General features: G+C 42.9%; 1 protein-coding gene across 1 annotated transcript in view; it reads left to right on the plus strand.

The window, feature by feature from the left end:
* The window catches only part of LOC126281704 (zwei Ig domain protein zig-8-like), an 883147-nt gene that overhangs the window by 393521 nt on the left and 464642 nt on the right, over positions 1 to 24984 (plus strand). Inside the window, exon 2 of the mRNA XM_049980878.1 lies at positions 22255 to 22439. Within this exon, the coding sequence (XP_049836835.1) occupies positions 22255 to 22439 (185 nt within the window). The remainder of the gene's footprint in view (positions 1 to 22254; positions 22440 to 24984) is intronic.

A 24984-nucleotide genomic window follows, 5' to 3' on the forward strand; every position in this document is an offset into this window, starting at 1 on the left:
TGAAATAAATGGGAAATGCAGGGAAGCTAAGACGAAACGACAGCTTGAATAATGTGAAGAAATTGAAAAAGAAATGACTGTCGGAAAGAATGACTCAACATTCAGGAAAATGAAATTAAAAGCAGGGGTTGTAACATTAAGAGTAGAACCGGAATTTCACTGTTAAATGCAGAGGAGAGGGCGGATAGGTTGAAACAGTACATTGAAGGCCTCTATGAGGGGAAAGATATGTCTGATGTGATAGAAAACAGGAATCGATTTAGAAGAGGTAGAGAACATACTATTACAATCAGAATTTTAGACGGCTTTGGAAGACTTAAGAGCAAATAATGCAGAAGTGATACATAACATTCGAACAGAATTTGTAAAGTCATCGGGGGAAGTGGCAACAAAACGAATATGCACGCTGGTGTGTAGAATGTATGAGTCTGGCGACATACCATTGAACTTTCAGAAAAATATCATCCACACAATGCCGGAGACTGCAAGAGCTGACAAGCGTGAGAATTATCGTACAATCAGGTTAAAATCTCATGCATCCAACCTGTTACATCAGTAATATACAGAAGAATGGAAAAGAAAATTGAGGATGTGTTAGATGACAGTGAGTTTGGCTTTAGGAAGGGTAAAGTCACGAGATAGGCAATTCTGTCGTTGCGGTTGATAATGGAAGCAAGATAAACAAAAATCAAGACACGCTTATAGGATTTGTCGACCAGGAAAAAGTGTTCGACGCTGTAAAATGGGGCAAGATGTTCTAAATTCTGCGAAAAGCAGGGGTAAGCTACAAGGAGACATGGGTAATATACAATATGTGCAAGAGCAAAGAGGGAGTAATAAACGTGGACTACCGAGAACGATGTGCTCGGATTAAAAAGGGTGTAAGACAAGGATGCAGTCTTTCACCCCCATTGCTCAATCTGTACGTCGGAAAGGCAATGATGGAAATAAAAGGAAGGTTCAGGAATGGAATTAAAATTCAAGGTGAAAGAATACCGATGACACGATTCGCTGATGACATTTCTATCCTGAGTGGAAGTTGAAGAACAATCACAAGATCTGCTGAATGAAATGAACAGCCTAACGAGTACAGAATACAGACTGAGAGTAAATTGAAGAAAGGTGAAAGCGATGAGAAGTTATAGAAATGAGAACAGCGAGGAACTTGACATCAGGATTGATGGTCACGAAGTAGAGGAAGTTACGGTATTCAGTTGCCTAGGCAGCCAAATCACCAATAACAGACAGAGCAAGGAACACATCAAAAGCAGACTAGCACTGGCAAAATTGGCGTTTCTGTCCAAGCGAAGAATACTAGTATCAAACATAGGCCCTAATTTGAGGAAATGTTTTTTAGAATGTACGTTTGGAGAACAGAATAGTGTGGTAGGAACCATGGAATGTGGCTGAAACCGGAGCAGATTCGAAGCATTTTAGATGTGGTGCTACGGAGGAATGTTGAAAGCAGGTGGACTGATAGGCTAGGGAATGAGGATGTTCTGTGTAGAATCAGAGAGGCAAGAAGAGAACACTGAGAATGAGAATGGACAGGATAATAGGACATATATTGAGACATCAGGGAATGGCTTCCACGGTACTAGAGGGAGCTGTAGAGGGAAAATTGTAGAGGAAGACAGAGATTGGAACACATCCATCAAATAGCTGAGGACGTAAATTGCAATGCTACCATGAGATGAAGACGCTGGCACGGCAGGGAAATTCACGGTGGACCGCATCAAACCAGTCAGAAGACTGATGTCTCAAAAAGCAAAGAACGAGGTGTAATAAAGGCCCTCTGACCTAAACATCACCCTGTCCATTACACACAGCTCCATCTACCGCTACCCATGTACCTGTCTACTGCAAGTAGTGCAAACGTGACGGATTAATCGGAATCCCCAGAAAGCCACCACCCGATCTGTAAGCCGGGAAACCTACATGAGCTTCCGATTCAGACTCTTCACTCTGTTCTGTACCAAAGGACCACAGTTTGTTTTGTCGAGAATGGTGCAGATAATGGGCTTCACCTTCCTCTCGCTGTGAAAGCTGTCAGTGCTTACCACTTCAGGTAGCCACACAAAACCAGAAAGTATCTCTTCCTGTCCAAAGCGACACACATCACTGGTACCAACATGGCTCCACCCCATGCTCTTCATGATAAGCTTAATTTTTTCGGCACCTGGAATGACTCATCCCGGCATGCACACAGATCGCACACTGGATTCCTTCCCTTCCTTGGTAACCATTTCCTTAAGTCATTCCGTGTCGCTCCTAACGGTAGAGTCTCCAGCTACTAGTAAACCAACCCTCTGTGAATGTCCAGATCTTACTGGCTGAGAGGCTTTCTCTGGAACAGGATAAGCAACTGTGTCTGGCTCAGGGTCTTTGTCAGTCACAGACAGCTCCCGCAACCTCTTCATCAGACGAACTGGAGAGGCCCTTCGATCGGCCCTCTGGAAAGTCTTTCGCTGTCCGCCATACCTTGAATCAAGCTCCCATTCGACCAATTGTGGAGATCATCCTCAATGCGGGCTGTAATGTGGTGGTGACAGTAGTCGATCGATCAGAGGATGTGATGGACGTGCTGGACGTTCTTTGCATTTCCACATCCAGCTCTCCAGAGTGATGCCCGTTGGCAACAACCTCAAGCTGTGTGATCAGAGGTAGCACTGGCTGGAGCTTCGAACACTACTATCATAGTCGCTTCCGTGTTAAATTCGGAAAACTATAAATTAAACTGTGATTAAAACCCTGCGTTCTTAAATTCTGCTGCTACACCGGAGCTGCTGACCGTCTAACGAGTTCTGCAACTCTAACTTACTGCTCACAGGAAAACAAGCGGCATAAATACAAGCTACACGTTAATTATAAAGCGAAACTGCAGCCACTATAAATCCAAATATGCAAGATATTTAAGATTTTAAACTGAAAGGCACACAGTAAATTAAACAACACCTCGATTCCCGTTATTAGAATCTCATTACAGCTCACAAACGGAACTTTGTGCTCCGAGTTGCTGCTCGCTGCTGACCTCGATGTTGAGAGCTTATAACCCCCCCCCTCCCACCCCCACCCGAGTTGCTGCTGCCTGGACGGGAGCTGCTGACCAACCACCAGACGTCGATATCCAGCTTTACTAAATTGGATATTTATGTGCCACACTGCCGTCAGTTTACATACTGTGACAATCTACAACATTCTAGTCATCAACACGTTACCTTACACTGACGACAAGGAAATTTCCGGAAACGACAGCAGGCGAAAAGTAATATTCAAGGACGATATTGGAGATGCAGAATCCTATGTGTGCATGTGGTCAAATGTGTAGATGTCATGAGCCTTCCTCATCTTGCACTCGACTGCACGATGATGGCGAGTATGAGACTTCACCATTTCCTAATAACGTGACAACAAATAAAAACACCTACAGCCGTCCTTATTATTTGATTCTATTTTGTCGCTACCAGTTTTGACGCTTCATTGGGTCATCTTTGGGCTGTTCTGATGCGGTACGTGTTGATACGATCCCCATGCATAACCCATCAGTTGCGAGTATTAGTGGATTCGCAGGTAATGTGTCAGCACTTCAACCATCAATTGTCTACTGTTGACAAGAGAACTTGGCGAGACAAAGGACGATTTCTTTTGATGGCAGCTCGCAGATTCCTCAAGACATTGTAGTACCTCTCTGCATTCATTGTGGTTTGCGCTGAAAGAAATGCACATGAAACAACCCCTGAGAGTCCGTAAAGTTGGTTGCCATAAGGTTCCCTGCCGAATGTGTGACCTTTGCCTGTTTGGTTGCACTTTCGCCAAGTTTCTTTGCTTTGACATTTAGGTCTCAGGAGTCGAACAATGGAACCTGGTGTGATCCCCGTGACAAGCTGTTTTAATAGCAGAACTACTCTCTCGGACGCATTTATGGCCAATGCTTGTGGACATGACACAGCAAACGTGGCACCCATCTTGCGCAAAATCTGCTGTAGTGAAGGTGGTCTGTCAAGGTCTTTACATTGGATGAGCTTCTAATTGCAGCCCCAAAAATTAGTTGTCTTGGACTATTAACAAGAGTAACGTAACGAACTACGTCCACAACACTGCGAACTGCATTATTGGCATCGTCACTTGTTGCGGTAGAGGACTTCCTTGTGAACTGCTCGTCACGTACATCTTCACACACTTCCACAAACTGTACACAACAAAGGCAAACCATTTGAATGCTCGTACAGCCTTCCCAATAGACACAAATTAAACCTCGATGAACATCGACAGTGGACAGATGTTTTGCTGCGAGTAAACGAATGGCAGTTGCACTTCAGAAGCGGACGTATTTTGTAGCGGTTACTCCATGCTAGCTGGGAGTGTACTGATAAGATACTGCGGTATGAATTGTATGACGGTGTAAGCATTGTCAACACATGCCAGTCGAACTTGTGAGCACTCACATGTCACGAGCACTTTTATTTTAGTACTTCGTATTCAGGCCACGAGTGGCCTACCGGGACCATCCGACCACCGCGTCATCCTCAGTGGAGCATGCGGAGAGGAGGGACATGAGGTCAGCACACCGCTCTCCCGGTCCTTATGATGGTATTCTTGACCGGAGCCGCTACTATTCGGTCGAGTAGCTCCACAATTGGCATCACGAGGCTGAGTGCACCCCGAAAAATGGCATCAGCGCATGGCGGCCTGGATGGTCATCCATACAAGTGCCAACCACGCCCGGCAGCGCTTAACTTCTGTGATCGTACGGGAAACGTCGTAACCACTGCGACAAGGACATTTATTTTGCAGAGAAAGAAAACAGCGGAACCTGCTTATTTTAAGAACCCCGTAATATTGTATAGGAGCGCACGTAGCCAAGAAACAGTGTCCAGTAAAGAAAGAGACGTTCTAAAATGAGGTGTTGCAGAAGGATGTAGTTGACATTTAGACTGGATCATCAACGAAAAGTGCTCAGCCGAGTTGCGGACATGAGTTGTTCGTGGAAAAATATGAGTAAACGGTAGGGCTAGGTTGATTTTCCACCACCGTGGGGACTCAAGGAATTTATTTTGGTGTTGGAAGCAAGAGGGAGTGGTAATTCGTGCGGAGACTCAGAATCGATTGCGGTGGATAGGTTTAAACGAGTGTAGGTGGTAGTAGCTATGCAGAAATGAAGGGCCTTGCACAAAATGGACTAGTATCGACGACAGCATCAGAATAATCTTCCAACTGACAGTCGCAAGAACAAGAACGACGTGACTGCAACCAACTGCGACTATCTCTTCGTTATATAGAACACAGGTAATAGATAGATACCTGCGTGACGGCTGACGTGTCACGTTGAAAGACTCGCTGCCTAACAACGAAGCATAGAAAATGGAATATCGTGTACTTTTGTTGTGAACGCTCAAAGCATTACCGCGATAAAGATCAGTGAGAGACGTAAGCACTTTAGCAAGCGTTCGTGACAGGTTAGTCGATCGAAAAGCGGTTGGTGACCCGCACTCGAATACGATTTCATCGGGCACTCCCCTCCCCCGAGTTAGTCCTACGCGCTCGTCCTAGGCTTCCTGGAGGCCGGCTGAGCCTAGCTGAGACTAGGCACGATCCAGATAGCCGCTGCGCTGGCTGGTCGATACGGCGCGCTGGCTGCTCGTCCACACGCGACCGGCACTAGCTGCGTGCCACGCCGACCACCGTAGGAATGTCCGCCTCTGCGTGTTCCTTGTCTCCACAGTATCGCCCCATTACAGACGACGTATTTCTGCTCTGATTTAGCTCGCAGATGGACTTCCAGATGCAGCCCGATTACATCCCTGTTGCTGAAATGGGCAATTACTTTAAAGTAAACTAGATAGTACTTTGGACATGAGAACTACGACACCATGAAAGTCTTGAAAACATGAAAAATGTCGCAAAAGGCGTAAAGTGCTATGGAACTTGTCGCCTGGGGCAGCTCGAAGTATATTCTAGTTGCCTCGACTGGGAATGTTTTCCGAAACATTGTATTTTGGAACTCTGCCCGGAGAGCCCTGAGAATTACCTCAGTTCTGTGGCGAAGCGAGTGCACAGCTATCTTCAGATCGCCTTATCAAGCTCAAACAATTCATTAACGATTAGATCACATACACTTATCATATTGCTCGAAGTTCAGAAGAACGCGAAATCCCGAAGATTCGCTAAAATTTACAGACGCGAGGAATTTGGTACGGACTTCAATGCGAAATGCCTTTAACGGGTTCCACAACGAAATATTGTCCCGAAATTTGGTAGAAAATCCGAAGAAATTCTGGTCGTATGTAAAGCACACAAGGGCTCACAAGTGCTCAGAGTCACTTGAACCAATCCGTAGCGTGTCAGTTTTGCTTCTCTTGCTGACGACTACATTTTCCCGCACAGTCTCAGCCTCAGGAATGTTTCAGCCAAAAGGATGCCATTATCATTTAACCATACAACACATACAACAGAGCTGCTTGCCCTCGGGAGATATTAGGGATGTGTTTCCAACTTGGTTTCATTCGTTCTCAGTATCGGCACAGCAAAGATCCAAAAAAGAGCGGCGCTTTTCGTCACAGTGTTATTTGGTAAGCGTGATAGCGTTACGGAGATGTTTAGCAAACTCAAGTGGCAGAGTCTGCAAGAGAGGAGCTCTGCGTCGCGGTGTAGCTTGCTGTCCAGGTTTCGAGATGGTGCGTTTCTGGATGAGGTATCTAATATATTGCTTCCCCCTACTTGTATCTCCCGTGGAATTCACGAATGTAAAATTTGAGAGATTCGAGCGCGCACGGAGGCTTTCCGGCAGTCGTCCTTCCCGCGAACCATACGCGACTGGAACAGGAGAAGGAGGTAATGACAGTGGCACGTTAAGTGCCCTCCGCCACACACCGTTGGGTGGCTTGCGGAATATAAATGTAAATGTAAAAGCGGCAAGACGCAGTCAATACCTTCGCTGCGCAGTGCCTATGGTACTGTTACCGAAGACTGTGCCACTAAAGTGGAGTTATTGAATGCAGTTTTCCGATATTCCTTCACCAGGGAAGATGAATGGAATATTCCAGAATTTGAGACACGAACAGCTGCTAGCATGAGTTTCTTAGAAGTAGATGCCTTAGGAGTTGCGAAGCAACTCAAAATCGCTTGATACGGGCAAGTCTTCAGGTCCAGATTGTATACCGATTAGGTTCCTTTCAGATTACGCTGGTACAATAGTTCCCTACTTAGCAATCATATACAACCGCTCGCTCGCCGATAGATCTGTACCTACAGATTGAAAAATTGCGCAGGTCGCACCAGTGTTTAAGAAGGGTAGTAGGAGTAATCCATCGAACTACAGACCTGAATCATTGTCTTCGGTTTGCAGTAGGGTTTTGGAGAATATACTGTATTCAAACCTCATGAATCACCTCGAAGGAAACGATCTATTCATACGTAATCAGCATGGTTTCAGAAAACATCGTTCTTGTGCAACGCAGCTAGCTCTTTATTCGCACGAATTAATGGCCGCTATCGACAGGGATCTCAAGCTGATTCCGTATTTCTAGATTTCCTGAAACCTTCTGACACCGTTCCTCACAAGCGACTTCTAATGAAGCTGCGGGCCTATGGGGTATCGTCTCAGTTGTGCGACTGGATTCGTGATTTCCTGTCAGGAAGATCGCAGTTCGTAGTAATAGACGGCAAATCATCGAGTAAAACTCAAGTGATATCAAGTGTTCCCCAGGGAAGCGTCATGGGACCTCTGCTGTTCCTGATCTAGATAAATGACCTGGACGACAATCTGAGCAGTTCTCTTAGGTTGGTCGCAGATGATGCTGTAATTTACCGTCTATTATGGTCATCAGAAGACCAGTATCAGTTGCAAAGCGATTTAGAAAAGATTGCTGTATGGTGTGGTAGGTGGCAGTTGACGCTAAATAACGAAAAGTGTGAGGTGATCCACATTAGTTCCAAAAGAAATCCGTTGGAATTAGATTAGTCGATAAATACTACAATTCTCAAGGCGGCCAATTGAACTAAGTACCTGGATGTAAAAATTACGAACAACTACCGTTGGAAAGGCCACACAGATAATATTGTGGGGAAGGGGAGCCAAAGGTTGCGTTTCATTGGGAGGACACTTAGAAGATGCAGCAAGTCCACTAAAGAGACAGCTTACACTACACTCGTTCGTCCTTTGTTAGAATGTTGCCGCTTGGTGTGGGATCCTTACCAGATGGGATTAACGGAGGACAACGTTTTGTATTATCATGTAATAGGAGCGAGAGTGTGGCAGATATGATACCCGAGTTGGGATGGAAGTCATTAAAGAAAGACGTTTTTCGTCACCGCGAGATCTATTTACGAAATTTCAGTCACCAACTTTCTCTTCCGAATGCGAAAATATTTTTATGAGCCCAACCTACAAAGGTAGGAATGATCATGTAAATAAAATAAGAGAAATCAGAGCTCTAACAGAAAGGTTTAGGTGTTCGTTTTTCCCGCCCGCTATTCGGGAGTGGAATGGTAGAGAGATAGTATGATTGTGGTTCGATGAACCCTCTGCCAAGCACTTAAATGTGAATTGCAGAGTAATCATGTAGATGTAGATGTATTGCTTATTGCTCCATTTCACTTGTTGGTCAGTTAGTCTCATTTTTATCGGGCCACTCGACGTATGATAGTGTGCTTCAATGATCGTCGAACTGGGAACGTAAGCTTGCAGGCTCGACAACAGCGCTGAAGTCAACTTAGAAGACAGCAGCGTCCATAGGATACTGCTGTGATGTTGTTACTGCACATTATAGCCAAATATCCATATTAGCAGAAAGCATATTTCCCCCATAGCTCTAATTAAGGTGGAACTGTCCACTGGCTTTAAAGGGCAATGTGTCGGCGGGTCGTTGAATTTTGTGCTAGTTTGTCGACGGATCTATATCCGTCCTAGGGACGGAGGTTATCGCTGAAACGTTTCCGGTTACAGAGAATTTTTTCTTCTCCAGCTTAATCTGAAATGTAAAACAACTCAAAATGGCCGGTTTCTCAAATAACTGATTTTCGATTCTGAATTGCTATTATTTCCAGTACTGAACAAAGGTTGAAAAGCTGAAGAAGATGGAGGAGCAGGAGATTTCTATCTAGGTAGGACTGAGGGCCTGTCAGAAATTTGTGTTATTGTCACCAACAACCAACAAAAGTGGCCAGGGTGAAGGAGACGGGAGCGGTGACAGCTAGAGCGAAAGATCGCAAGTTGATGGTTTTCTTTCATCATCGTATCAATTTATCATCCTCAACCAAATAAAAATAAGGGTTCATTTGCTATGCCAAAAATTATTGAATGATAATAAAATTCTAAGTGCATTAACAGTCAATAGACGATGAGCGCTACTTTGCCTAATGAGGGTACAGCTCTGAAATTTTAAGGGCGAATTGACAACACTGTATTCGCGTCCCTATGTGTCTCACTGTGTTATCCGAAAGTGTCGTATGCCAAGTTAGACCGGTTTGGTCGTTACAACGTTTGAATAAAATGTTCTCGGTTTTCCAGCTGCGTCAATTCGAATAAAATCCTCCAGCTTTCGATGACCATCTCCGCCATCGTCGTCAGGAGCGCACTGACGGTTTCTCGCTTATATAGGCATGATGACATCATCAGCAGCCAATCAGATCGACCCAATGTGGTGCGCACGCGTAAGTCGAGGCAGGCGCCACGTTTGAAACTACCGCTCCCGCGTCACGCATCTGTCTTTGCTTTCTTCCGATGTTCAACGCCCGCCGCATGGCCTGCCGAGTGCGTATCCCCGGTCTCTGTTGAAATTGTTGTTGTTTAAACGAATCTCGGCCGCTTCCTTTATAACGGAGTCCAAATATGTAGACGTATGCGCCAACACTTTTGTATTTTCGAACTGTATTTTATGTCCGATTTCTAGGCAGAGCTCCGCTATGGCCGACTTGTCAAACTCCTTTTGTTTTATATTGACGCTTGCTCAGTATAACGCCCCGCAACCGTGCGAATTGTTTGTCCAGTATACATACTGCCACATTCACAGGGTACACCATACACACCGCAGTGTGGTCTTTAACAGAGAGCAACATAGTCGTATCTTGGGGGCGGGCCGGAACACTGGTCTTAGTCCATGTTTCTGCAGCAGACGTCCTAAATTACTGCTAGTTGCTCCATAGTATAGGAGGAATACAGTCCGTTTGGCCTCTTCTACTGATTCACCGAAGGTCTATCGTCGGCGGCCCTTGGAAACGTTTGTGATGTCTCTTTTGCTGTATCCATTTTTCCCGAAAACACGTTTTAAGTTCTGCAATTCAGACTGTAGGTGTTCGTCGTCAGAGATAATCTTGGCTCTATGAACCAACGTGTTCAGGACAGCTTTCTTGTGTGCAAGGTGGTGGAAACTATTGGCGTTCAAGTACCGATCAGTGTGTGCTCGTTTCCGGTACACTGAATGACCAAGCTGGCCTCCTGCCTTCCGCTCAACCAAAACATCCAAGAATGGTAGCTTTCCGTGCTTCACCATCTCGATATTAAATTTAAAGTTGGGATGGACACCATTCATCTGATCGACGAACCGCTGTTGTGTATCTTCAGCATGAGGCCAAATCAGGAAGGGGTCATCAAAGTATCGTAGCAAGCAAGACGGCCATAACGTCGCAGTTTGCAGAGCCTGCTCCTCAATGTGCTCCATGAAGAAATTTTCGACTGCTGGAGACAGTGGTGACCCCATGGCTGACCCGTCCGTCATCAAATAACGTTTCGTAACTTTTCATTCCAACACACAAGATTAATAAGTTAAACGGATACATCAGGCGCCATTGGGCATTGAAATAAATTTTTCGTCTTGAGATATTATGGATGTGTTTTGCATAAAGGTGTTGCAAGTTTGTTGTGCCTCCTCGCTCTAATCACACTTCGTAAAATACATCGAGACTAGGGGTGGTACTACTCTGAAACAGAACCTATGTCCGAGAACGACGGCGAGAAACTAGCGTAGATACCAGGTATGGTCTAACATTGCACTCTTCAGGTAATAAGCAATAAGCAATCCAGATAATAAGTAACGCCACTCGGCAACAGGGACATCATCGTCTCAGCAGTGCTGTACAATGTGATTGTTGCTACTTTCTAACTGTACCCGTTGTTATGATAATAGTGCATATGGCTTTCCATATTTTCTGTAATAATCTAATTTTTCAAAGCGGTGGATATTTTTCGAGAAACATTACACGTTCTTTAAGAAAAAAATGTTTGAAAACCGAAAACGTGGCTCTACTGATAACTCAACTTTACATGCTTTACTTTTTATTTTATTTTATTTTTTACTTTTTATTTTATTTTATTTATTTATTTTTGCTCCGGTTATTACTAGAAATTGAAACAATCCGTTATAACCGAGACCACACAAGTACCGACTCAAAACTAAAATACCGAATTCGTTTTAACCGGTCGGTTTTTCCCATCCCTATTCCGTGCCGATATAAGGCAGAAACAAAAGTAGTCCACTGTTGACAACTCTCTCAGTGGGCTAATACGACGCGCTGGAGGATGTGGGGCAGAAGCACGAGGCTGTTCCGACTAGCGAGCGCCATCCGGAGGCGGCTGCTCCGAACTGACAAGCGAAACCCGTCATCGCAGCACCCTCAGATTTAGTGATAAAACGGTCCAGATCACTATTGACAGATAGAGAGAAACTTGATATTTGGAGAAGGTGTTGATCTTATACTGTAGGCTCCGTTTAGTAAGGGATTGTTTGAAATTCCAATCATAAGGGGTGGAGTAGGGGATAAAAAGCTTTTTGAAAATAGATTACTAATAAGCCAATTTTGAAGACAGATCTACAATATTTGGTATTTGATTCTCGGTCAGAAGTAAAAAGCATCCTTCAGCAATTGTTGGAAATTCTACCACTAAGGGGGTAAAAGAGTGTGTGAAAGCTTATTTTCAAAATAAATCATTATTAAAGTAGTCCTGAAGCATTCTTACAGCTGCATCTTTGAAAATTCTTCTCTCACTTCTGAACTGGAAATAAAGACATACGTGAAACTTCCTGGTTCATTAAAACTGTGTGCCTGAGCGAAACTCGAACTCGGGACTTTTGCCTTTCGTGGGCAAGCGCTCTACCAGCAAGCAATGGCTAAGCCAAGTCTCCGCAATATCCTTTCTTCCAGGAGTGCTAGTTCTGCAAAGTTCGCAGGAGAGCTTCTGTGAAGTTTGAAGGTAGGAGGGGAGGTACTTGCGAAATTAAAGCCCTGAGGACGGGGCGTGTATCGTACTTGGGTAGCTGAGCTGGTAGAGCACTTGCCCGCGAAACGCAGAAGTACCGATTTCGAATCTCGGTCCGGCATACAGTTCTAATCTTCCAGGAAGTTTCATATCAGTGCACACTCCGCTGCAGAGTGAAAATTTCATTCTAGAAAGACATACTTGTTTTTGTTTTATTTTAGAAAACTTAACCCCTAAGGGAGGGAGATAAGGGATACAAACATTTATGAAACTATTTCACTATATTAAAACTAATTTAAAGCTAAATCTGTCAAAACTGGTATCTGAATTCCAAAGATATATAAGTTAGGGGAAGAAAATGTTTTTTTCTACGAATATCACTACAATGACTGAAAAGGCAGGATTAACAAAGGCCTCCGACTCCAGGTAACAGAATTTCTTTTTGGTCAGAAATACATTAAGCCTTAATTAGCGTGAAGAGTTTAGAAGTTGTAATTTGTGATTAACACAAAAATTCTATTAAAGGAAAAAAGTCTTTGCAGGCCATATAGTCCACGTGGGCGAAGCAGCGGGATCTAAGCTAGTTTTAACATAATTAGCCGGCAATGTTTAGTGTTGCGGCCCCCTATTGTCGTGGCGCTGGCTCCTTCTTCATCTACATCTATATCTACGTGGATACTCGGCAGATCACACTTAAGTGCCAGTCAGAGGGTTCATCGAATTTCCTTAACAATAATTATCTACAATTCCATTCTCGAACGGAGAGCGAAAAAAATGAACACTTTCTTTCCATGAGAGCAGTTATTTCACTTATTTTATTCTGATAATAGAGTCTCTCTATGTAGACAGATTTTGTCAAAATATTTTCGCATTCGGAGGCAAAAATTGGTGATTGAAATTTCTTCAGAAGATCCCGCCGCAACGAGAAATGCCTTTAATGATGGGCACGTCAAATTCTGTACCTTGTCCATGGCAATTTCTCCCATATTTCTTGATAATTCAAAATGTGATCACCTTCTTTGAACGTTCCCGATGTACTCCGTTAATCCTATCTGGTAAGGATCCCACAGTGTGCAGCAGTATTCCAAAAGAGGGCAAACAAGCGTAATGTAGACAGTCTCTTTAGCAGTTATGTTGCATGTTCTAAGTGTTCTGGGAATAAAACGCAGTCTTGGGTTCGCCTTCCCCGCAACATTTTCTGTGTGTTCTTTCCAATTTAAATGGTTCGTAATTGTAATTCCTAAGTACCTAGTTGAATGTACGGCCATTAGATTCGATTGATTTATCGTGCAACCGAGATTTAACGGATTCCTTTTAGCATTCATATGGATCACTTCACAATTCTCATTATTTGTGTGGTCAGTGCTAATTTTCGCCCCACACAGATATCATTTCTAAATCTTTTTGCAATTCGCATTGATCTTCTGATCACTTTATTAGAGAATAAACGATAGTATCCTCCCTGTTTTGTAAGCCCCTGCTCCACATGGAATCAGGATTCCCAGCTACTCATTGTTTAATTTGGAATATTATTAGTTAGATATTTCAATCATCGGCATCAACTTCAGCCACACTCGCACTCTCATTTACAGCTGGGAGTTAATTTAGATAGGATTGTTTTATCAATTTAAAGGACTTTGATCATGATACATGGCAGTTATAACAAAAATTGTAGAGTAACAATTTGCCTCTTATTATACGCCACGTTAGTACGAGTGCGTTAGCGAATCATTTTACTAGTGAATTTGAATGTGATCGACGTCAGTGCTCATCTGTCACAGTTTATGTGAGTTTCAGCAAACTAATTTTACTTCCACATAGTGAAGACTGTTGCAGTCTTCACACTTATCAATTTCCTTAAATACTAATTCAAGTTTGAATTTAAATTGTTGATGGATACAATGCAGATTCAGTAATTTGCACTTGCAAAAGACTGGATATATTTCTATGGGGCTTCATTCAATTAACTACAGACTGTTGACTGACCATATATCTAATTTTGAAAACAGTCTGTTAGTGCAGACTAATAATTTTCATCTTTATCTTGTTTTCATGATGCATGTCACGCTGCAACGTTTTCCATGACAGTTTTCCCTCTTCACTAGAATTACATTATCAGCTTAGTAGCATACCAAAATGTTACAACTTATAGTACACTTATTACACAAAGTGCGACAGGTTACATCAGAAAAATTATGATTCTTTATAAAATCTAAAAAAAATTGGAATAGAACTGCCGGTGCATGTGTTTGTGAGACAAGTAAACTGTAGCGCAGATTAGCTGTATACTTTGCGACTTCCTTTCGTGCCATTAAGTACAATTAGCATTCTGCGCATTGCGTAGTTCTCTCAAAATAAAAATCCTTTAATTTTTGTCGTCTTTTACAGTCCCTTCCTATTTCTTCAAAGGCGGTATTTCGTCTCAACCACTTTCTTAACTCTTGAATACGGGTCTTCAAGACTCCAAGCGCGAAGGACGGCCTCCTAAATTAGTTTCGCACCTCCAGTAGCCTTGTTAATGTGCCCTCTGCAGTTCGCCAATATCCTTTATACTCCTGAACAAAATCTTTCTGAAATATTTTCACTTGGTTTTTAAAGACATCCAGTAGAGTCGTATTTCGCTTGTAAGCCCTTTATCTGTCTTTTAGAGAGCGCTTTGACTTGGTTATGCCATTAACCTTATTAAACTCAATCACGAATCAAAATTAAGGGGTAATATTTTTAAGGAAAGGAAACCTACAGCAGCGGAGAAACTCTCGCTCTAACTATGAAATGGTAAACGAAGTTATCATTTCGGAATAACTATAGAAGTTTACATCTTGACTCATTACCAGTTTCTGCAAAAATATTTGCGTATGAGGTTACTTGTTACCTATTATACAGTTAAAGCCTACAGTTAAAAATATCGGAAGAAGTTCAGAACCCACCCATTGAAACCGATGTCAACGCAATCCAGTTACTGAATAATGAAACACATTGTGAATTAATATGTAATTGTGGATTTATCATGTACAACCGTTGGAATGCATAAATATTAAAGTAAATAACATTAAAAGCATTAGCAAGCATAAATATTAACGTAAATAAAATTAAAAGACAGTGATAGAGGTAATTAGACGAATTCTGCATATCTAACATTTTCCAAACTTGCATAGAAGACCGATTTTAAGAATAATCAAAATTGTTTTAATTTGTGCTAAATGTCGTGGTACTACACAGCGTATGTCACTGATAGCCTTTAACAAACAATTCCTCGGATAATTTTCAGCCAGCTCTTTTCACGCTTATGCCAGAAAATCCTACTTACTTCAGTCATGGAATATCTCATGAAAATAGTCGAAGCATACCTAGTAATTTTCAGAATGTAGAAAACTGTGAAAAGACACACCTCGAGAAACATAAACTGGGTGTAATGTACGACGATAGGACTACTGAATAACAAACAGAATTAACTGCGTGGTGCAACTGCACGGCTTAACTTTTATTTAGCGATATGAAACGAAAGAGTTGACTTAGGCCTACGTAAATTTGAAGTGAAACAAATGTGGGCTCCACCGAGTGACGCGATATTAAGAGAAATCACTTAATGCACGAAAGAAAAGCGGAAAATTGCAGATAACCAGTAATTATCATTTAACGATGTACACATCATAGTCACAAGTATTATTTACATTATAGGGAGGGCCATACGAAGTTTAACGTTAAACACACTTAGCTAACAGACTTACCAACATCAAAATAAATTCCGATACAAAGAATTTGTTTTCAGCTGAGGATATGCGCCATTTTTCAAATACCACGCACGTCTTCGCCTCGAAAGTTGGACTATTATGTTTCTGAGCTGTTATTAGGATAACGTCACTCATAGTTAAATAATGAAGCACAATCTTCTTTGAAGATCAAAATAATACAAGAGGTATAAGGTTGAAGAATAAGAGATCACATATCAGTGCAAATGTACAAAGTAAAATACTTATTCACTTACTTTAAACGTTCTTTAAAAGCTAAAGGAACCAGGAATATAATTAAATTTTGTTGGCTTCAGGTCTGTTCTATTAAAAGACATCTACAAATACGATGTAATTTTGGGATACTGTATTGGTTTTTCCGTATGAGAGACAGATCAATATCGTCTGAAGTTTTCTGATTGAGCGACCGTGCCTGTTAAAGTAATTTACCAATGAAGTTTCAGGTACATGACTGTACGATAGCACGACTGATAAAGCAGATATTAGTGAGTCCTTGTCGCAGTAAGCAATTCCTTCAGTGAAATGAAATTCTGCAGTCTGATTTGGTCTTGATGCTATAACTACTTACTCCGCAAACTACAAAAAAATTGCTTCAGAACGTTTACTACACTGTTATGAAAGGGACTGAACAACAAAGTCGAACTGAAAGTGTGGGAGTAGCACTCTAAATGATCTTAAAAAGTCTAGGACCAGTGTGGTGATACGGAAAAAAATGAGATCATTGAGTGGTAGCTGGCGTTTACAGCAGGAGTAATTACTACATTAGGCGAAATGCAAAGAAAAATTAAAAGTGGATGTACTAATAGATAATTCGCTTTTTTGTCATTATTTACAAACAGTTCCTCAAAAAGTAAGTAAGATGTAGTATTTATGTTGTGCTGATACACGTGTGGCAGAACTCTTGAATAATATGCTCTGGTGTGTAAAAATTCAGGACGAAAGTGACTTTAGCATGATTTGTTACTGTCAGGTAACATAATCCCTGACGTATGGATCAAACATAGAAAGACCTACACAAAATAGTGCAGGATGTAACTGACAGAAATACGCAATGAGATGAACATTAATGCACTTTCATTCAAAGACAATAATTATGCTGAAGATAACAGGGTCGTAATGGTCCTCTGAAAATCAAAAAAGGCGAGACAAGCTTCTTGATGTGGTGTATGAGCCTCACAGATGGCAGTGCATGCTCTGTAACGTGTTCTCGTACAGTTCGCAACGTTGGAAAGGAATTCTTGCCATAGTGCGTTCCATTCCTCCACCAGTGCGGTTGACAGTTGCTGGGCCGTCGTTGATGCACGTGCACATTCTGCAATACGACTACCGTACGTATTCCACACGTGTTCGAAAGTTTGGGCACATAGCAGGCCATTCCATTCGCCGAATATTGTCTTGTACCGAAAGTTCCCCACCTTTCGTATTAGGTGCGGTCGAGCACTGTCTTCCATAAAAATAAAGCCTAGGCCGAATTCTCCCCTGAAAAGACGCACATGGGGAAGAAGTACAGCGTCACAATAACGTTGTTAGGTAAGTGTACCACTTTCAGATATCTGGAGGTAAACACGACGTCCAACATTAAGCACCACACATCATAACACCTGGACCATCAAAACGATCATGTTCAACAATCTTCCTGGGTGCATTACGTAAGCTCACATGGTGAGAAGTGGGAATGGATGACGGCGTGCTACCGCTTTGAACTGCGCAAGTAGAAGAACTGACTTAGCACGTGTGGGATGTGTTGGGCAGTAGTATTCCAGCACGTCCACATGGACCACAGACCGTCCAACAGTTGTCAACCGCAGTAGTGAAGTAACGGATTTTCTTGTCAGAAGAAAGCCGTAACAACCTTGCAACCAAAATCGGAGCACATTGCAGAGCATGCATTGCCGTCAGTCGTGATCACACACACTATGGAGAACTATGACCCTCAGTTTGTAATAGTCTAGAAGATCATCATGAATCACGCTAAGTACAATTATGGTCTTTGAATAAATGAGTCATTTAGGTTCGTCTCATCGCGTATTTCTAGCAGTTACCTTCTGTACTGTATTGTAGCAGTTCTTTTCACGTATGGTCCAAGTTTCATCGATCTACGTTACCAGGCAGTGACACGTAACACGGAAAATACTATCGTCCTTAACTTTCTCTCACCGTGTAGGTTAGTTTAACCAACTTGGGCCAAGAGGTACTTGCAAGGTGTGAATCGAAGAATTAAAGGATAGCACTCTTTTATCGAGGATAAGTAAATGAACACAAGAAAAATTAAAATTAAGAGGAAAATGAGCGTTCGGGGAACAGGATGAGGAAACAACGTACGTGTGATACGCACGGTCTAGAACGGCAAAGGCTGGCGACAGGTGGACTTCTAGTGAGACATTTCCCGTTTGCACAGCGAAGTAATCAAACACGAGAGCACGTTGCAGCATACATTGCTGTCAGTAGGCAAACTTTTAATTATGCGATTGTCTGAAAACGTTATTAGGGGTAGGAATTGATGGGAAATAGCTTATTGCTCAGTTGCACTTGTGCTTTATGAGTCGGCTTCATGTTGCGTTCTTTCTCTTTGTAAGCCACATGACAAAAATTTCTATGAAGTGATGTCCTCTGTAGTGCAAAGTTACGGGTGGTTGTGGAAATGCAAGGGAGTAAGATAATCGAAACCGCTTCGGGAACATAGGCTCCAGCCCTTGAAAAGCACAAATTAGGCTAACCGTCCTGAAGTCTATAATCGACGGGTGAGACTGTCAACCTCTCTGTCATTAAGCTACAGCTTCTAAAGTACCTACGGCCACATATGGACATAATCAACGTAATTCTACCACATGCCGACAAGCGCAACCTCTCTTCAATGAACATAATTTACCTTCTGCGTGTAGCCTAACCTATTGCACAAATATTGATCGTAGTCATCAGAGAACACATGGTTCCAGCTATGCATATATCAGTGGGATATTATTTAATACCATTTATTATATACTGTTCAGTTGTTTGATTTTGATAAATTACTGATTGTCATTAGTCAATGACGACATACGCTTTTCAAACCATGTACATTTATGTCTATTGATTTTCTTTTCTAGCATAATAATAGTGATCAAACCAAAGATTCTCTGTACTCAAACTGCTCCAATATTTCAATAAAATATCACAACTAAAACAAGAGAACGGAAGTACAATGCCGTCTGCGTCAACAGGGCCCAGTAACTAGAACAGAATCATTTACACGATCAAGTAACTACATCATCATATAACATTTAAATACTTACGTTTAAATTTCGTAATAATATTTACTGTAAAATTTCGTTACGTTTAAGTAATGTCTTCCAAATTGCAAAACTTACAATATGTGAGAACTTTAAACTATTTTTCTTTCTATTTCGTAATTTATCTGTATTCATGACGTAACTGAATTTATTTGTGAACGAAGTGCAGGATCTTATGGTGGATTCTGTGCTTCAGAGTGAAGTATATGTTTATTTCGGTAAAGTTAATAACTGTACGTTCCCGAGTATGTTACAATAGTAATGGGAGCTGATGCACTTACCGGACGAAAAATACTTTTTTTTAAAGAGCCAAGGGGTTGATTTCGACCTTTGAACATGATATATGACTAGTACCTAGCGGTTAGATGACCTTCCACCATTGACGTAAATCCCCAGTGAAGAGATGTTTATGTACCTGTCGGTTGAAGTGGATCTGCACAGTAACGTTGGTCGAAGAGAAAAAGCGACACAATGGCTTAAAAGAGTTATCACCCCTCACCAGAGAGTGAAGTTGCCAGATTTGTTGGTGTATCAACGCAGCCTGTCCAACATGCTTACAAGGAATGGTTTACCACTGACAGTCATCAAGCACGTCGAAACGATGTGGTAAAATCGTCCTGGGCGACAAGAACCGGAGATTTGTCACGCCGTGTGAATGACAATCGAATTCCAAAACCCGACAGGAATTGCTGATGTTAGTGAACGCACTTCCAACTCAGCGTGTCTCCGTGCGGTCATTGTGAAGCGAACTGCATGCAGAGTATGTTTGGAAGCGGTTACTTTACAAAAGAACGTAGTTCACAGCAGCACAAAAAGCTGCACGTCTTCATTGAGCAAACAGTATAGAAGCAGGACAATAACTCCTTGTGGAGTGGAGTGTGGTTTGATTTTGTCTTTTAAAAGAAGATTCGTGGCATGGTCTGCTTCGTCTTTCGAATGAGGAGCGTAACTTGCAATGTATGGCAGATGCAGTTCAAACCGTAAATGGTCTGTCCTGTTTTGGGAGTGCTTTTCGTAGCATGACTTCCGGCCTTTCCTTCAGTTTAATTGAATTACGTTGATCATACACTAAAATGTTTATTTCCGAATCGACAATGTTTATTTCAACATTCTCGACGAGTACGTGTTACTCCTACATTTTTTACAATGATTATGCTGTGGGTACTCCTTCCTTCCAAGTGGACAACAAACTATTCAGAAGGCTGTATGCATACAGTACGGATTTGACGAACGTTTGGGTGCCCTTTTGCACCTCCAATCATCCTCACAATCAGTTTTTCCATCACACAACAAATAAATAGTTGCGGTTCACTCATAATTTGTGTCGGACCGATATTAATAGCATTTTTCAGCAAGAGAGCCTTATCTTAAATATAGACTGTAACAGATGAAGTAGCGAGAGTTGATATGTATATACAGTCTGCCGTCATAGGCGGTCATACCAGTAGTGGCTGAACTGAGTCACTTTTTTGCACTTGGTTCAACTTCATTCGTATTCTCCTCACTCGTACAGTAACGAAAGCGATTTCGTAGCGTTCTGCCTATTTCTCTACCCATCATACTTGAGTCCGAGATTGTAATTTTATCACTGCAAGTTCATCGATAACTATCTAGTGCATGCGCAGGCACCAGAGACAATAAATCATTCGTAAAATACCACGTCTAACTAATTTTATGCGTCCGGAATGAATTTTTCATTCTCACAGCGTGGACTAATAAGAAATTTTCAGTCATTTTCAAAGAGTGTGCCGGATAGAGACTCGAACTCGGAACCTCTGCCTTTCATGTGCACGTGACGTACTAACTGAGACACCTAAACACGAGACACTAGTCCACCTCACAACTTTACTTCAACCAGTACCTCATCGCCCTCTTTCCATCTTCACAGGTCTCCTGCGAATCTTGCAGGATTAGCATTCTTGGGAGGATGGATACTGCAGATTTATCGCTTAACTACAGGCAGGTAGATGTTTCCAGAATTAATTTTCACTTTGCAGAGGTGTGTGCGCTCATATGAAACTCGTGGCAGATAAGAATTGTGCGCTGAATTCAAAGTCGAAATTGGGAAGTTTGTCTTTCGTTGGCAAGTGCTCTCTCGGTCCAGTACACAGTTTCAATCTGCCTGGAAATTTCACATCAACTTCAACACCACAGCGGAGTGAAATATTCTTTCTCGAAACATCAACCGTGCTGTGGGTAATCCATACTTCCGGAATATCGTTTCCTTGAGAAGTGTAGCCGTGGTCTAGGGGTAGCGTCTTTCTACGAGTCGGGGCGTAGAATGCCAGAAGCTTGTACGTGGTTGTTAAAGGTTAATTTTATGTAATTTATAAAATATTTAGATTGTTCAGATATTAACGGTTATCTATATTCTTATCAATAATACAGTTTACATATTGAATCAAAAAATATTTCATATGGTTTATGTGCGTATAAAAAAAATGGCTCTGAGCACTATGGGACTCAACTGCTGTGGTCATTAGTCCCCTGGAACTTAGAACTACTTAAACCTAACTAACCTAAGGACATCACACACATCCATGCCCGAGGCAGGATTCGAACCTCCGACCGTCGCAGTGGCACGGTTCCGAACTGCGCGCCTAGAACCGCGAGACCACCGCGGCCGGCTATGTGCGTATAATTTAATATGAGACATATCAGGAGAAGTTTGAGATATAACCCTAAGAATGTATCGATTACAATGGTAGCGTGGGAGTGTATGTCAGTACCGCTTTTGAGACATGTGGCTTCTAATAACCCAGTTGTATGAAATGACACACTATCTGTGTTGATTCAACCGCGTTAATGGTCGGCACTCATTGACGACTTCGTGTTAATGTAATACTTAACGAACTGCCAGTGTGTGCTCATCTTTATACATATTATAAACAGAAACGTTCTCAATGTCATAGCGTCTCTGATGTGTAAAACACAGCAGCACTTCACATGTAGGTGTCACGTCTATGTCGAGCTGTAATGCTCGCTGGGAGCTCTGTGCTTACTGACAGGTGAGGGACTGACGGCGGACTGCTTCTGTCAACAGCTGACGGGTCGCAGTCGGCAGGGGGCGGCAGCGGGGGCGGCGGAGGCGGCAACCAGCTGGGAGTGGTGGCGGCTGGCGGGCCCTCCGGACCCTACTTCGATCTGTCGGGCTCGCGGAACGTGACCGCCCTGCTCGGCAAGACAGCATACCTCAACTGCAGGGTCAAGAACCTCGGCAACAAAACTGTGAGTAAATCAGCAGCTGCCACATTTCTGACTTGAGCAATTTTGCAGTCTTTAAGTGCGGATCTTTCTGTGAGCGAGCGGTTGTACATAACTACTAAATATGAATGTAATGTATCAGCATACTCTGAGAGGACCCTGACTGGTATACTATCTTTACCGGAAGCCTTGCTTTTATTAAGCGATTTAAGGTGCATTGGAACGCCAAGGATACCTATTTCTACGTTTCTCATCATGGCAGTTGTTCTTGACCGGAATTCAGGACTATTTACTTCGTCCTCCTCGGTGAAGGAGTTTCGGGAAATCGTGTTTAATAACCCTGCTTTCGTGGCACTGTCATCAGTGACATCACCGTTGTTATCGCGCAGTGACGGTATTGATTGCGTCTTGCCACTGGTGTGCTTTATGTATGACCAGAATCTCTTTGAATTTTCTGCCAGATTTCGATAAAGAGTTTCGTTGTGGAAATTATTGAAAGCATCTCGCATTGAAGTACGCGTTATATTTCGAACTTCTGCCAAATTTTGAGTCTTGGGGATTTTGCATTATTTTAAATTTAGCACGCTTTCTTCGCTGCTCCCGCAACAGCAGTCTGACGTGTTTTGTTTAAGTAGTTCCAGAATGAGATTTTCACTCTGCAGCGGAGTGTGCGCTGATATGAAACTTCCTGGTAGATTAAAACTGTGTGCCCGACCGAGACTCGAACTCGAGACCTTTCCCTTTCGCAGGCAAGTGCTCTACCAACTTTTTTTTTTTTTAATAATTTGTGTTGAACAAACTTAAAGTACATATATAGTCACTATGCAAGAGTTCTTCAAGGTACATTTAAACATATACAAATGACTGTTAGTTAAGCAAAAAAAATAATTAATTAATTAATAGGAAAAACATTAAATACAACAAAATATAACATATTCTGTCCTCTTCCTTTTTTAAAATTTTTTTTGTTTTTTCGTTTGTTTGGTCGATGCATGGGAACGTGGGTAAGGGTGTTGCATCATGTTACAGGTAGGCATGGTACACCCCAACTTCGAGGGGTGTCAAGGAAGACGCTGCGGAGATAACCGGCAAAAGTTTGTCAGTAAGATGGTTTTCGGGTGAGGGTGCTTTGCGAAGTCATAACTTTGTACCAGAAGTCAAGGACTGTATGAGGACCACTTTGAAAGAGGTATTCTAAAGCCTGTCCTCGAAACCAGATGAGGGTATGGTGCTTAGCAAGAGGGTAGTGAAATGTCTGGGGCAACAACAGGAAATCCGGGGTTACCGTCGTTGGTGGGGCACGGAGGTAAAAGCCCACGATTCGTTGGATGAGGAGCCATACGTTTTGTTTCAGGGGGCACGTAAGACGGTGCTCGTCGGTGTCTTCGAGCTGACAGTCAGGGCAGAGAGGAGAGGTGGCCAGTCCTATGCGATAAAGTCGACTATTAGTCGGGAATTTTCCATAGACTAAAACATACCAGAGTGCGGACACAGACGACGGTAAAAAGGGTGCATGCACACCCCCCCCCCCCCCCCCCCCAAACCGTGCGCCAGTTAATGTCAGGATGCTGTAGCACCATGGGGTCGCAAGGGTTGGACAGCATAAACAAACGATAGTAATCTTTTGTACGGGGAGGACGGATGACTGGAAGATCGGCCCGAACGTAGCTGAGTTCTATGAAACCATTGGCGACATGGTACAATAACGGAGAAATAGGTGCCACATTGATCGGTGGATCTAGAGAAGCTGGTCGGAGGATATCTAAGAGACTGCGTGTTAAGGACGGAACCGTCCCCTGCCAGTGCCGCAACAGAGTGTGGACAAAGAGTGCAGGAAGATAGTGCCCGCACGTTGACGAGTCCGAGGCCACCTTTTGCAGGAGGCAATGTTAGAGTGTTGTAGCGGACTTTGAAAAGTGCCCCTGCTGACACGAAATATCCAAAGGCTGATTGGATGCGGCGGCCAAGGAGTAATGGCATTGGGAGGATTTGGGCGACGTGTACCAGTTTAGGGGCTACACACATGTTGACATAGGACACACGTTGGAGTTGGTTTAAGTTACGGTGCACTTGACCGCGGACATGATTCCGAATCGACTGTAAAAGCCGCCGGTATGCCAGGGCCACTGTGCGGTGTGTGGAGCTCGTAAATTCGATACCCAAGTAACGAAGGGTGGTACTGACTGGTAGTGGGTTCGGCACCATAGCCGGGAGGCCGCGTCCAATGTGCATCATAGTCGATTTGCGGACATTAAGAATGCTACCAGAAAGACGTCCATACTGGTGGATCCATTGGATGGCGTCATTGAGTTCCGTGGAGGAGCAGGTGAGAAAGAGGAGATCGTCCGCATAAGCCCTACAGTGAAAAGTGTAGTCACGCAAAGTGAGGCCCTGCAGTCTAGAGGTAAGTCCAGTGATGAGGGGCTCAAGTGTAATGGCATATAGTAAAGTAGACATAGGGCATCCTTGACGTACAGAGCGGCGTATAGGAATCGGTCCTACAAGCCTCCCATTGACTAGTACCATCGAGACCGCGGGAAGTAGTAACCGGCGAATGGCATCGACAAAA

Source organism: Schistocerca gregaria, chromosome 7, assembly GCF_023897955.1.
Source record: "Schistocerca gregaria isolate iqSchGreg1 chromosome 7, iqSchGreg1.2, whole genome shotgun sequence".
In the NCBI taxonomy this organism is placed as follows: domain Eukaryota; kingdom Metazoa; phylum Arthropoda; class Insecta; order Orthoptera; family Acrididae; genus Schistocerca; species Schistocerca gregaria.